The sequence below is a fragment of the Pseudorasbora parva genome, chromosome 1, assembly GCF_024679245.1.
Source record: "Pseudorasbora parva isolate DD20220531a chromosome 1, ASM2467924v1, whole genome shotgun sequence".
Taxonomy (NCBI): domain Eukaryota; kingdom Metazoa; phylum Chordata; class Actinopteri; order Cypriniformes; family Gobionidae; genus Pseudorasbora; species Pseudorasbora parva.
The window spans coordinates 370,920-384,857 of record NC_090172.1 but is presented as its reverse complement, the minus strand read 5'-3'; the positions used below and the strand labels follow the sequence as shown (position 1 = coordinate 384,857).

At 39.9% G+C, this 13,938-nt stretch overlaps 1 protein-coding gene across 1 annotated transcript; it reads right to left on the bottom strand.

Moving 5' to 3' along the window:
- Positions 1-490: 490 nt before the first annotated feature.
- On the bottom strand, positions 491-13,095 carry tyrp1a (tyrosinase-related protein 1a). The gene is made up of 7 exons (XM_067447992.1): positions 12,533-13,095; positions 10,850-11,172; positions 9,063-9,267; positions 6,255-6,422; positions 5,254-5,433; positions 4,963-5,109; positions 491-831 (listed from the first exon to the last, which is right to left on the bottom strand). Exons 1-7 carry the CDS (start codon positions 12,894-12,896, stop codon positions 641-643), a joined length of 1,578 nt encoding a protein of 525 aa, XP_067304093.1. The 5' UTR covers positions 12,897-13,095; the 3' UTR covers positions 491-640.
- Between the last annotated feature and the right edge of the window lie 843 nt (positions 13,096-13,938).

Below are 13,938 nucleotides of genomic sequence, written 5' to 3'. Positions count from 1 at the left end.
CCCTATTTATATTTTATTTACATAGATTAATTTATCATTGTGCAAAAAATAAACCCTACGATTTTACACACCTCGGGTCGTTACAATTTTGTAACGCTATACAAAACCCTATACAATTCTGACAAAAAAAACTAGTGGAAAACAGGCATTTTTTCATGTTATATTGTTAGAAATGGATTGATTGAGGAATACTAAGAAGGTTGATGTCTAACTTTAAGAAATGAATGAGGAGGAGGAGGAGGGTTAGTGGAAGACGTCTCGGCCAATAATGACCCGAGGAATGCATTTATAAGGGTTAAGCTGGATTATTTTAAGTATGTTCTGTGGTGCAGATGTTTTATTTCCACTAATAATTTGCATAAATGCTGTTGCATAAATTTGTTAAATGTGAATTTAAGCATTTGCTGTTCAAGTCTCACCTGTTGTTAGGAAGTAAAGCAGCAGCGCCATCTGGTGGTCAAACCAGGAACACCACAGAGACTCGGGACACTTCAGTTTGTTAGTGGTTTATTTCAGTCTATTTAAATTATTCACAAGTAAACTATTAAATAAAGATATTTTTCCAATCGCTTTAATGAAAGTCATGTCTTCTTCTGCCATAGTTAAGGCTTGAGCCTGAGTGAGATCATATTATGAGTGTTTACACTACAGACTGTGTTTTGTTGTGGTCGTCATAGCGCTGATACTGGTCTCCTAGCAACGGCCGCCGACCCTCTGACCTGTAGGAGCGCGACCGGAGGACACACGTGGTGGCGGAGAAAATAATCGCCACGGCAATGAGAGCGGTAACCACGGTGACGGTGATGATCTGGGTCAGTGTGAGAGGACGAGCTAGAAATATGAGACACATAAACAGCATGTTTAGGGACTTCAATGCTGACTGGAGTTCATTAAAGTTATCTAAAGTTCACTATAGTTCAATAGAGTTTACTAGAGTTGACTAGAGTTGAGTTGACTAGAGTTCACTAGAGTTGAGTTGACTAGAGTTGAGTTGACTAGAGTTGAGTTGACTAGAGTTCACTAAAGTTAACTAGAGTTGAGTTCACTAGAGTTCACTAGAGTTGAGTTGACTAGAGTTGAGTTGACTAGAGTTCACTAGAGTTGAGTTCACTAGAGTTGAGTTCACTAGAGTTCACTAGAGTTGAGTTAACTAGAGTTGAGTTGACTAGAGTTGAGTTCACTAGAGTTAACTAGAGTTGAGTTGACTAGAGTTGAGTTCACTAGAGTTGAGTTCACTAGAGTTGAGTTGACTAGAGTTGAGTTGACTAGAGTTCACTAGAGTTAACTAGAGTTGAGTTCACTAGAGTTGAGTTCACTAGAGTTGAGTTGACTAGAGTTCACTAGAGTTGAGTTGACTAGAGTTGAGTTGACTAGAGTTCACTAGAGTTAACTAGAGTTGAGTTCACTAGAGTTAACTAGAGTTGAGTTCACTAGAGTTGAGTTCACTAGAGTTCACTAGAGTTGAGTTAACTAGAGTTGAGTTCTCTAGAGTTGAGTTCACTAGAGTTCACTAGAGTTCACTAGAGTTAACTAGAGTTAACTAGAGTTAACTAGAGTTGAGTTCACTAGAGTTGAGTTCACTAGACTTCACTAGAGTTGAGTTCACTAGAGTTGAGTTCACTAGATTTGAGTTCACTAGAGTTGACTAGAGTTGAGTTGACTAGAGTTGAGTTGACTAGAGTTGAGTTGACTAGAGTTGAGTTCACTAGATTTGAGTTCACTAGAGTTGAGTTGACTAGAGTTGAGTTCACTAGAGTTCACTAGAGTTGAGTTCACTAGAGTTGAGTTCACTAGATTTGAGTTCACTAGAGTTCACTAGAGTTGAGTTCACTAGAGTTCACTAGAGTTGAGTTCACTAGAGTTGAGTTCACTAGAGTTGAGTTCACTAGATTTGAGTTCATTAGAGTTCACTAGAGTTGAGTTCACTAGAGTTGAGTTCACTAGAGTTGAGTTCACTAGAGTTCACTAGAGTTGAGTTCACTAGAGTTGAGTTCACTAGAGTTCACTAGAGTTGAGTTCACTAGAGTTGAGTTCACTAGAGTTGAGTTCACTAGATTTGAGTTCACTAGAGTTGAGTTGACTAGAGTTGAGTTCACTAGAGTTCACTAGAGTTGAGTTCACTAGAGTTGAGTTCACTAGAGTTAAATTCACTAGATTTGAGTTCACTAGAGTTGACTAGAGTTGAGTTCACTAGATTTGAGTTCACTAGAGTTGAGTGGACTAGAGTTGAGTTCACAAGAGTTCACTAGAGTTGAGTTCACTAGAGTTGAGTTCACTAGAGTTGACTAGAGTTGAGTTGACTAGAGTTGAGTTCACTAGAGTTGAGTTCACTAGAGTTGACTAGAGTTGAGTTGACTAGAGTTGAGTTCACTAGAGTTGACTAGAGTTGAGTTAACTAGAGTTGAGTTCACTAGAGTTGAGTTCACTAGAGTTGACTAGAGTTGAGTTGACTAGAGTTGAGTTCACTAGAGTTGACTAGAGTTGAGTTAACTAGAGTTGAGTTCACTAGAGTTGAGTTCACTAGAGTTGACTAGAGTTGAGTTGACTAGAGTTGAGTTGACTAGAGTTGAGTTGACTTGAGTTGAGTTGACTAGAGTTGAGTTCACTAGAGTTGAGTTCACTAGAGTTGAGTTCACTAGAGTTGACTAGAGCTGAGTTCACTAGAGTTGAGTTCACTAGAGTTGAGTTGACTAGAGTTGACTAGAGCTGAGTTCACTAGAGTTGAGTTCACTAGAGTTGAGTTGACTAGAGTTGAGTTGACTAGAGTTGAGTTGACTAGAGCTGAGTTCACTAGAGTTGAGTTCACTAGAGTTGAGTTCACTAGAGTTGAGTTCACTAGAGTTGAGTTCACTAGAGTTGACTAGAGTTGAGTTGACTAGAGTTGAGTTGACTTGAGTTGAGTTGACTAGAGTTGAGTTGACTAGAGTTGAGTTCACTAGAGTTGAGTTCACTAGAGTTGACTAGAGTTGAGTTGACTTGAGTTGAGTTGACTAGAGTTGAGTTGACTAGAGTTGAGTTGACTTGAGTTGAGTTCACTAGTTGAGTTGACTAGAGTTGAGTTGACTAGAGTTGAGTTGACTAGAGTTGAGTTGACTAGAGTTGAGTTCACTAGAGTTGAGTTGACTAGAGTTGAGTTCACTAGAGTTGAGTTGACTAGAGTTGAGTTCACTAGAGTGGAGTTGACTAGAGTTGAGTTCACTAGAGTTGAGTTGACTAGAGTTGAGTTCACTAGAGTTGAGTTGACTAGAGTTGAGTTCACTAGAGTTGAGTTGACTAGAGTTGAGTTCACTAGAGTTGAGTTGACTAGAGTTGAGTTGACTAGAGTTGAGTTGACTAGAGTTGAGTTCACTAGAGTTGAGTTGACTAGAGTTGAGTTCACTAGAGTTGAGTTGACTAGAGTTGAGTTCACTAGAGTTGAGTTAACTAGAGTTGAGTTCACTAGAGTTGAGTTCACTAGAGTTAACTAGAGTTGAGTTGACTAGAGTTGAGTTGACTAGAGTTGAGTTCACTAGAGTTGAGTTGACTAGAGTTGACTAGAGCTGAGTTCACTAGAGTTGAGTTCACTAGAGTTGAGTTCACTAGAGTTGAGTTCACTAGAGTTGACTAGAGCTGAGTTCACTAGAGTTGAGTTCACTAGAGTTGAGTTCACTAGAGTTGACTAGAGCTGAGTTCACTAGAGTTGAGTTCACTAGAGTTGACTAGAGCTGAGTTCACTAGAGTTGAGTTCACTAGAGTTGAGTTCACTAGAGTTGAGTTGACTAGAGTTGAGTTGACTAGAGCTGAGTTCACTAGAGTTGAGTTCACTAGAGTTGAGTTCACTAGAGTTGACTAGAGTTGAGTTCACTAGAGTTGAGTTGACTTGAGTTGAGTTGACTAGAGTTGAGTTCACTAGAGTTGAGTTCACTAGAGTTCACTAGAGTTGAGTTGACTAGAGTTGAGTTGACTTGAGTTGACTAGAGTTGAGTTGACTAGAGTTGAGTTGACTTGAGTTGAGTTCACTAGTTGAGTTGACTAGAGTTGAGTTTACTAGAGTTGAGTTCACTAGAGTTGAGTTGACTAGAGTTGAGTTCACTAGAGTTGAGTTGACTAGAGTTGAGTTCACTAGAGTTGAGTTGACTAGAGTTGAGTTGACTAGAGTTGACTAGAGTTGAGTTGACTAGAGTTGAGTTCACTAGAGTTGAGTTGACTAGAGTTGAGTTCACTAGAGTTGAGTTCACTAGAGTTGTGTTCACTAGAGTTGAGTTCACTAGAGCTGAGTTGACTAGAGTTGAGTTCACTAGAGTTGAGTTGACTAGAGTTGAGTTGACTAGAGTTGAGTTGACTAGAATTGAGTTCACTAGAGTTGAGTTGACTAGAGTTGAGTTCACTAGAGTTGACTAGAGTTGAGTTCACTAGAGTTGAGTTGACTAGAGTTGAGTTGACTAGAGTTGAGTTGACTAGAATTGAGTTGACTAGAGTTGAGTTGACTAGAGTTGAGTTCACTAGAGTTGAGTTAACTAGAGTTGAGTTCACTAGAGTTGAGTTCACTAGAGTTGAGTTAACTAGAGTTGAGTTGACTAGAGTTGAGTTCACAAGAGTTGAGTTGACTAGAGTTGAGTTCACAAGAGTTGAGTTCACTAGAGTTGAGTTCACTAGAGTTCACTAGAGTTGAGTTCACTAGAGTTGAGTTGACTAGAGTTGAGTTCACTAGAGTTGAGTTCACTAGAGTTGAGTTGACTAGAGTTGAGTTCACTAGAGTTGAGTTCACTAGAGTTGAGTTGACTAGAGTTGAGTTCACTAGAGTTGAGTTCACTAGAGTTGAGTTCACTAGAGTTGAGTTCACTAGAGTTGACTAGAGCAAACTAATAAACATAATAATGAAGATGGTAAATAATAATAATAATAATAACAATAATAATATTAATAATAATAATAATAATAATAATAATAATAATCCTCCTCATTAATGCTGTTGCTGCTGACCTGGCCACTGCACCTCATAGGAGTAGCCCAGGTGCTCCGGCGCTGCGATAAACATCTCTGCGTTGGTCACCGGCGGCCAGAACGGCACCATGTTAAACTGCCTGTTGTGACCGATGGGGGCATTTTCCAGCGGATAGACGGAGGCGTCTGGAGACACACACACACACACACACACACACACACACACACACACACACACACACACACACACACACACACACACACACACACACACACAGATTAACATCCAGCCAAAGCTGACGGGGACTGACGGGGACGGAGGCTGCTCACCTGGACTGTGTCTGCGCAGCCATTCGTCAAAGATGGCGTCCGTGAAGGTGTGCAGCAGCACGAATATGGGGTCGTTTGGGGAGAGGTGCGTCTGTCCGCCCGTCCCGTTCAGAAACAGGTGAGCCAGATTATGAAGACTGCGCACCGCAGGGTCATAGTTCCCTTCAGGGGCGCTGTAACCTGACAAAACAACAGCACACCTCAGAGAAATAATCTGATTTCTGTTCGGGACGGAAACGAGAAACAAGATTTCAATCACAAATAAGATTATTCTCCTCACCCCATTGGCAGATCATTTCGCCTGTGTTAAGCAAAAACTCTCTTCATTTAGATTTGATTTTCAACAAAACAAGAAAAAATATCTCATGTGGTTTTACTGATCTAGTAAATGCATCTTGATTTAAGAATTGTTAGATATTTAGACTGGAAACAAGACAACATTACTGAGTAAGAAGAGCATTTTTTGCAGTGCACACACACACACACACACACACACACACACACACACACACACACACACACACACACACACACACACACACACACACACACACACACACACACACACACACACACACACCCTCAATGCTGTTCCTGAAGCTCTGGGATGAGGTGGAGTAGACACACACACACACACACACACACACACACACACACACACACACACACACACACACACACACACACACACACACACACACACACACACTCACCCTCAATGCTGTTCCTGAAGCTCTGGGATGAGGTGAAGTACACACACACACACACACACACACACACACACACACACACACACACACACACACACACACACACACACACACACACACACACACACACACACACACACACACTCACCCTCAATGCTGTTCCTGAAGCTCTGGGATGAGGTGAAGTAGACACACACACACTCACACACACACACACACACACACACACACACACACACACACACACACACACACACACACACACACACACACACACACACACACACTCACCCTCAATGCTGTTCCTGAAGCTCTGGGATGAGGTGGAGTAGTATGGTGGAGAGTCGAACCCGCTGATCTCCAGACACGCCGCCACATCTTTGGGCTCCGGCAGACGCTGCACCATCGGACGAGCCGCATTACCAGCAGGATTCCTGCGGATCGGACTGCTCTCCGAACCTCACAACAACAACAACAGCCAGATTAATAACAGTTAATGTTTAATGTTTCAATATGCATTTAAAGCGACAGACTGCAGAATAAACAACAACGTGAGCGCTGATATACTTCTGGTTATAGTTCTGGTTATAGTTCTGGTTATAGTTCTGGTTGTAGTTCTGTTTATAGTTCTGGTTATAGCTTTGGTTGTAGTTCTGGTTATAGTTCTGGTTATAGTTCTGGTTATAGTTCTGGTTGTAGTTCTGTTTATAGTTCTGGTTATAGCTTTGGTTGTAGTTCTGGTTATAGTTCTGTTTGTAGTTCAGTTCTGGTTATAGTTCTGTTTGTAGTTCTGGTTATAGCTTTGGTTGTAGTTCTGGTTATAGTTCTGGTTATAGCTTTGGTTGTAGTTCTGGTTATAGTTCGGTTTGTAGTTCTGGTTATAGCTTTGGTTGTAGTTCTGGTTATAGTTCTGGTTATAGCTTTGGTTGTAGTTCAGTTCTGGTTATAGTTCTGTTTGTAGTTCTGGTTATAGCTTTGGTTGTATTTCTGGTTATAGTTCTGGTTATAGCTTTGGTTGTAGTTCTGGTTATAGCTTTGGTTGTAGTTCTGGTTATAGTTCGGTTTGTAGTTCTGGTAAAAGTTTTGGTTGTAGTTCTGGTTATAGTTCTGGCTATGGCTTTGGTTATAGTTCTGGTTGTAGTTCTGGTTATAGTTCTGGTTATAGCTTTGGTTATAGTTCTGGTTATAGCTTTGGATGTAGTTCTGGTTATAGTTCTGTTTGTAGTTCTGGTTATAATTCTGTTTGTAGTTCTGGTTATAGTTCTGGTTATAGCTTTGGTTATGGTTCTGGTTATAGTTCTGGTTGTAGTTCTGGTAATAGCTTTGGTTGTAGTTCTGGTTATATTTCTGGTTATAGCTTTGGTTGTAGTTCTGGTTATAGCTTTGGTTAAAGTTCTGGTTGTAGTCCTGGTTGTAGTTCTGGTTATAGCTTTGGTCATTGTTCTGGTTGTAGTTATAGGTTATAGTAATTGTAGGTTTTATCTGGTTATATCTGGTTGTAGGTTATAGTAATTGTTCTGGTTGTATTTCTGTTTGTGGTTGTGGTTATAGTTCTAGATGTATTTCTGGTTATAGTCAAAGTTCTGGTTATAGCTTTGGTTGTAGTTCTGGTTAAAGTTCTGGTTGTAGTTCTGGTTATAGCTTTGGTTGTAGTTCTGGTTATAGTTCTGGTTATAGTTCTGGTTATAGTTCTGGTTATAGTTCTGTTTGTAGTTCTGGTTATAGGTCTGGTTATAGGTCTGTTTGTAGTTCTGGTTATAGTTCTGGTTATAGCTTTGGTTATAGTTCTGGTGGTAGTTCTGGTTATAGTTCTGGTTATAGCTTTGGTTATAGTTCTGTTTGTAGTTATGGTTATAGTTCTGGTTATAGCTTTGGTTATAGTTCTGTTTGTAGTTCTGGTTATAGCTTTGGTTATAGTTCTGGTGGTAGTTCTGGTTATAGTTCTGGTTATAGCTTTGGTTTTAGTTCTGTTTATAGTTCTGGTTGTAGTTCTAGTAATAGCTTTGGTTGTAGTTCTGGTTATAGTTCTGGTTATAGCTTTGGTTGTAGTTCTGGTTATAGCTTTGGTTTTAGTTCTGGTTATAGCTTTGGTTATAGTTCTGGTTGTAGTTCTGGTTATAGCTTTGGTCATTGTTCTAGTTATAGTTCTGGTTGTAGTTCTGGTAATAGCTTTGGTTGTAGTTCTGGTTATAGTTCTGGTAATAGCTTTGGTTGTAGTTCTGGTTATAGTTCTGGTAATAGCTTTGGTTATAGCTTTGGTCATTGTTCTGGTTATAGTTCTGGAAATAGCTTTGGTTGTAGTTCTGGTTATAGTTCTGGTAATAGCTTTGGTTATAGCTTTGGTCATTGTTCTGGTTATAGTTCTGGAAATAGCTTTGGTTGTAGTTCTGGTTATAGTTCTGGTAATAGCTTTGGTTGTAGTGCTGGTTATAGTTCTGGTTATAGCTTTGGTTATAGTTCTGTTTGTAGTTCTGGTTATAGCTTTGGTTATAGTTCTGGTTATAGTTCTGGTTATAGCTTTGGTTATAGTTCTGTTTGTAGTTCTGGTTATAGTTCTGGTTATAGCTTTGGTCATAGTTCTGGTTATAGTTCTGGTTGTAGTTATAGGTTATAGTAATTGTAGGTTGTATCTGGTTATATCTGGTTATATCTGGTTGTAGGTTATAGTAATTGTTCTGGTTGTATTTCTGGTTGTGGTTGTGGTTATAGTTCTAGATGTATTTCTGGTTATAGTCAAAGTTCTGGTTATAGTTCTGGTTGTAGTTATAATTTTGGCTGTAGTTCTGGTTATAGTTCAGGCTATAGTTATAGTTTTGGTTGTAATTCTGGTTGTAGTTATGGTAATAGTTATGGTTATTATTCTGGTCATGATTATAGTTCTGGTAGTAGTTTTGGTTATAGTTCTGGTTGTAGTTCGGGTTCTAGTTATAGTTTTGGTTGTAGTTGTAGTTATGGTAATAGTTATGGTTGTAGTTATGGTTATAATTCTAGTTATGGTTATAGTTCTGCTAGTAGTTTTGGTTATGGTTATAGTTATGGTTGTAGTTCTGGTTCTGTTTATAGTTATGGTTATAGTTATAGTTCTCTTTGGGCTCTCACTGTTGCAGATGGTCCCCAGTGTATCGTACTCCTCCACGCTCTCACACACGACCCTCCAGCGTGAGAAGATGGAGTTGGAGCTGATGGAGTTGATGTCGAAGGAGCTGCGAGCGCCCATCAGATCGTCCGTACACACGTCACACACACTGCCACCGATTGCGAAGTCCCAGTACGGCAGCGCGAAGCTCGGCTCTCCTAACATGTCCTGAGAGAAAGCCGTCAGATCACAGTGATTATGCCCAGATTCACATCTGATGCGGACATGCGAGTCAACCAAGAGCGGCCAATACTAGTGCCCAAAAACAGGGAGAACGTGACACAAACAACCTTCTGACCGCAGTGTAGGTTTGACGTTCTTCATCTGACTGAATGCTTGGGCTCTGAGACAGACGAGTGTTTGTGTGAAGCTCATCACACGCTTAATCACATGTTCCGCATATAAAGGGCGAATCTGTGTGTTGGTTTCCATTACTCTGATTATATAACGGTTCACAAATCATGTGTGATTATCGTCTACAATCACTAGAGTTTATCCTTTATCAAACAATAAACACTGAAATCATATTTGCAACCGATCCAAAAATAAACGAGTGTGAAGAACAGATCAGGGAAATCTCTCTTTTATAAACACCCAATTTATGCACTGAAAAACTAGTGTTATGTCTTAAATTGATCTCTATTAAGTTATGTTATTCTATATTTTTCTGTTAAATCCACCATTTATTTATTTAATTTTAATCTATTTTTATTTAGACTGTGGCTATTTGCTCTAAATGAAAATATCGAGAGATTCTCTTTACACTGTAAAAACGGTAGTGTTTTCTCTGCAATAAGTGTTAGAAAGTAAATAAAATAAGTAGTTTGATGATTTATACTTATAAATAGTAACAAATACTATTTGCACCTCATTATTGTTGTACATTAAACGGTATGCAATAATAACAGTGTAAATTATTATATTTAATAAAATCATTAAATGGATGCCGCCTTATTGGGACAATATAGCCCTCCCAATGTTTATTTAGTTTCGGTTCCTTTGGTCGCCTTTGGCTTGGCTTGCTCAGTTGGGGACACTAACATTATGATCTGATTTATTCAACTAAATATACAAAAACAATTTATTATTTCTGTCTTATTTGATTCTATAAACTCTAATACCGATCTGCCAGCATTGTCTCTCTGTGATAAATTAAAATAAGCTGATAACATCACTGTTTACTCCAGAACGACTGTACAGCCAAATCTAATTCTGCTGCAGTATTGTCCTGTTTAACACTGAAGCTGCTCTGACACAATCGGCGCTGGAGAAGAGCGATAGAAATAAAGATGACTGATTGATTGATTGATTGATTGATTGATTGATTGATTGAACATTTTAAGCTGTTGTATGGTCACCTATGGGGCATGTTGTCACATTTCACTTCCATTCTTTGGGGGTAAATCAAGAAAAAAAGTAAATACTGTATTAATAAAAACAAAACCACATGATTGTACAAGACATGTGTGAAATTAATGTGAGGAAAAATAAATATTCTGAACCCCAAATGGATTTAGACAAATTGAGAAAGACAGAAAGCTCTCCTCTAACTAATATGTATTTATTTTAATTTATTGATTAAATAAATATCTTGAATATTAGATTCAATATCTTGAATCTTGCCATTAATTTTTTTCTTTTTTCTTTTTTAACTTTTATTGATTCATACCGTTTAATAGTTTGTCATGAAATTTTCTTCGCAACACAATCTTAAAAAGTTAAAATGAAGCATATAACGAGAGAGCCGTGCCTGCATGTCTCGCTCCAGCTGCAGTAAATGGTAGCGGTGCCAGCTGAGGAACCCGGGCCCCTCGTGGCTGAAGTCCACCCCGCCGAAGCTGCCCTGATCCGGCCCCAGGAAGGTCTTGCTGACGGAGTAATAGTGCGTCCACACGAACAGGTTATAGATACTGATGTTCTGGAGCTGTAGTGTGCTGTTGTCCGGCCCGAAGAGCTCGGCGTAGCGGCGGGTCACGATCACCAGGTCCGGGTGTGGAGTGCGCTTGGCCCGGTCCAGAGCGTTCACGAAGGCCCGCTTCTCCTCCGCGCTCAGCTGCATCACATTCCTCCGCACTGGAGGACAACCATCATTAACAAGTAGAATTCACACTTATTAACATTTAGAGAACATAACACATGCCTATATAAATGCAAAGATAAATACTATTTAAAATCATGTTCTTTTTTAAGAATTAAATAAGAGACATACACAGTAATATTGTGAAATATTATTAAAATATAAAACAGCTGTTCTCCATGTGAATATATTTTAAAATGTAATTTATTTCTGTAAATTTTCAGCATCATTACTCCAGTTTCCAGTGTCACATCCATCAGAAATCGTTCTAATATAAGGATTTGATGCTTAACAAACATTTACAATTATTACCATTGTTCAAAATAGTTTTTTTCAGGATTTTTTGATGAATCTACAAGAATAAAAATACTAGAAAAGGCAGTGTCCTCACAACTATGCTCCTTAGAAAAATATCTGTGAGGATTTAGACTGTTTTTTAGACCGTATCATATTACTGAGACTGCTCTTATCACTGTTACAAATGATTAACTCTTATCATCCGACCACAGTTATACTCCATCACGTCTATTGCGGTCTCTAAACTCTGGCCAGTTGATCATACCTAGAATATCTAAATCAACTGCAGGCGGTCGATCATTTTCCTATTTAGCTCCTAAACTCTGGAATAGTCTTCCTAGCATTGTTCGGGAAGCAGACACACTCTGTCAGTTTAAATCTAGACTAAAAACACATCTCTTTACTATGGCATACACACAGAACATTATTAACTCTCATTATTCAGATCAATTGACTGATTGTTCGGCTGCATTACCTAGGTCAGCCGGAACCGGGAACACCGGGAACCGGTTAGTCTCTGTTTATCCCGAGGTTTACTGCAGTCGGCCGGATTCGGATAAAATAGAATATTTTGTAACATTATAAATGTCTTTGCTGTTACTTTTGATCAATTAAAGGCATCCTCGGTGAATAAATGTATTCGTTCTTTAAAAAAACAAAAACTAATTCTTACTGACCCAAACCCTTTGAATAATAGAATAAGGCTGCTTTCTATTTCAGATAAATACTGTTCTTTTAAAATGTCTATTAATCAAAGAATATGTGTTCATCACTGATAATAATCATAAATGTGTTTTGATCATCAGATCCCCATATGAGAGTGAGTAGTGAAGGATCATGGGACACTGAAGACTGGAGTAATGATGATAAATTCAGCTTTGATCACAGAAATAAATCGCACTTTACTATATGTTCACATATATATATATATATATACATTAATACAATAAATACAGCCTTGGTGAGCAGAAGATACTTCTTCTAAAACTCTTAAAATCTTACCGATCAGAAACTTTTGAACATCAGTGCATAATGACATCATAGATGTCTCTGACTCACCCACGGGCACGCGCTGCTCGCACGCGTCTCCGGTGAGTCCGTGTCTGCAGCGGCCGCAGTCGAAGCCACTGAAGTTCCCGTTACAGCGGCACGCGCGCGTGAAGAAGCGCAGTGGCCAGCGCTCGCGATCATCGCGGCCGTCGTAGGGGTACTGAGGCCCGTGTGCACGCGCATCAGCACTCACATCCACGCACTGCCCGCGCCCGGAGCTCGCGCCGCACGGGTCGTTCTCCAGAGCGCGCGGGGACGGGCAGCACTGCGCGCTCCTGAGGCCCTCCGGCGTTACGCACACGCGTGGGAACTGCGCGCTAACGAGCACCAGCGCGTGCACGAGCAGCAGCAAACCGCCACACAATCGCCACATCGTGGACAAAATAGGACAATCTCAAAAGCAATCAAAAAGCAATCCAAAAAGTCTCCAAGAAACCTCCAAAAAGGTTCAATTTTTTTTCCAGAAAAGTCTCCAAAACGTTTCCAAAAATCTCAGAGAAATCTCCAAAAAGTTCCAAAATTTATAAAAGTCTCCAAAAAGTTTCCAAAAAGTCTCCAAGAAACCTTCAAAAAGGTTGTCTCACAAATAGTGACAAACTAAACTCTTCCTAAAGCAAAAGCTCCCACATGATGTCCAAACTCAGTCAGTGCTCTCTGTGAATAGGACAGCTTGTAGTGTGGTCATCAGATCCAGTGTGTGTGGATTAATCCTGGAGGAGTTTAAATAGGGCTGAGTGCGGGCGCGTGACTCTCTGATCCCCGCATGACCGCCTCACACTCCACTAACCCTCCACACACTGCCTTTACATCAGCTCATCTTCATCTGATCATCCCAAAGGGTCTAACCCTCCACACTGAACACACTGCCTTTACATCAGCACATCTTCATCTGATCATCCCAAAGGCTTCTAAACACAACACTCATTTCCTTTTTAGCTCACATCCACCTGACCTCGGGCTGTTATCTGTCATTCATAATCATATCAGAGAATAAAGATGCTCCTTTATATACCAGCCAACACTAAATATGACATTAGACACGTTTACATGCACACTTTTTTGTCATTCCGATTAAAGTAATTCCGATTGAAAGATTTAGTGGACGTTATCCAAACCGATCTGAGGTTTACTGCCAATCGCGATCATCAGAGAGCCGTTTGTCTGCCGCTTCATGTCGGCGCCGTCCTCTCCAGCAGCTGAATGTGTTCACGGATACCATACTCTCAACGGCCATCAGGACTTACACGGTTTTATAAAAGCTATGTATTTGTTGTAAAGTGTAATCATCTCAGAAAAAATAAATGATTCTGTCAGGCGCAGTTGAAGTAAAAAGTGCCTGGGACAAACGCTGTCAAGATGAGAGGGTGTAGCCGGGCAGTGTCATTATGCCAACATTATCTTCATGACTTCTTACG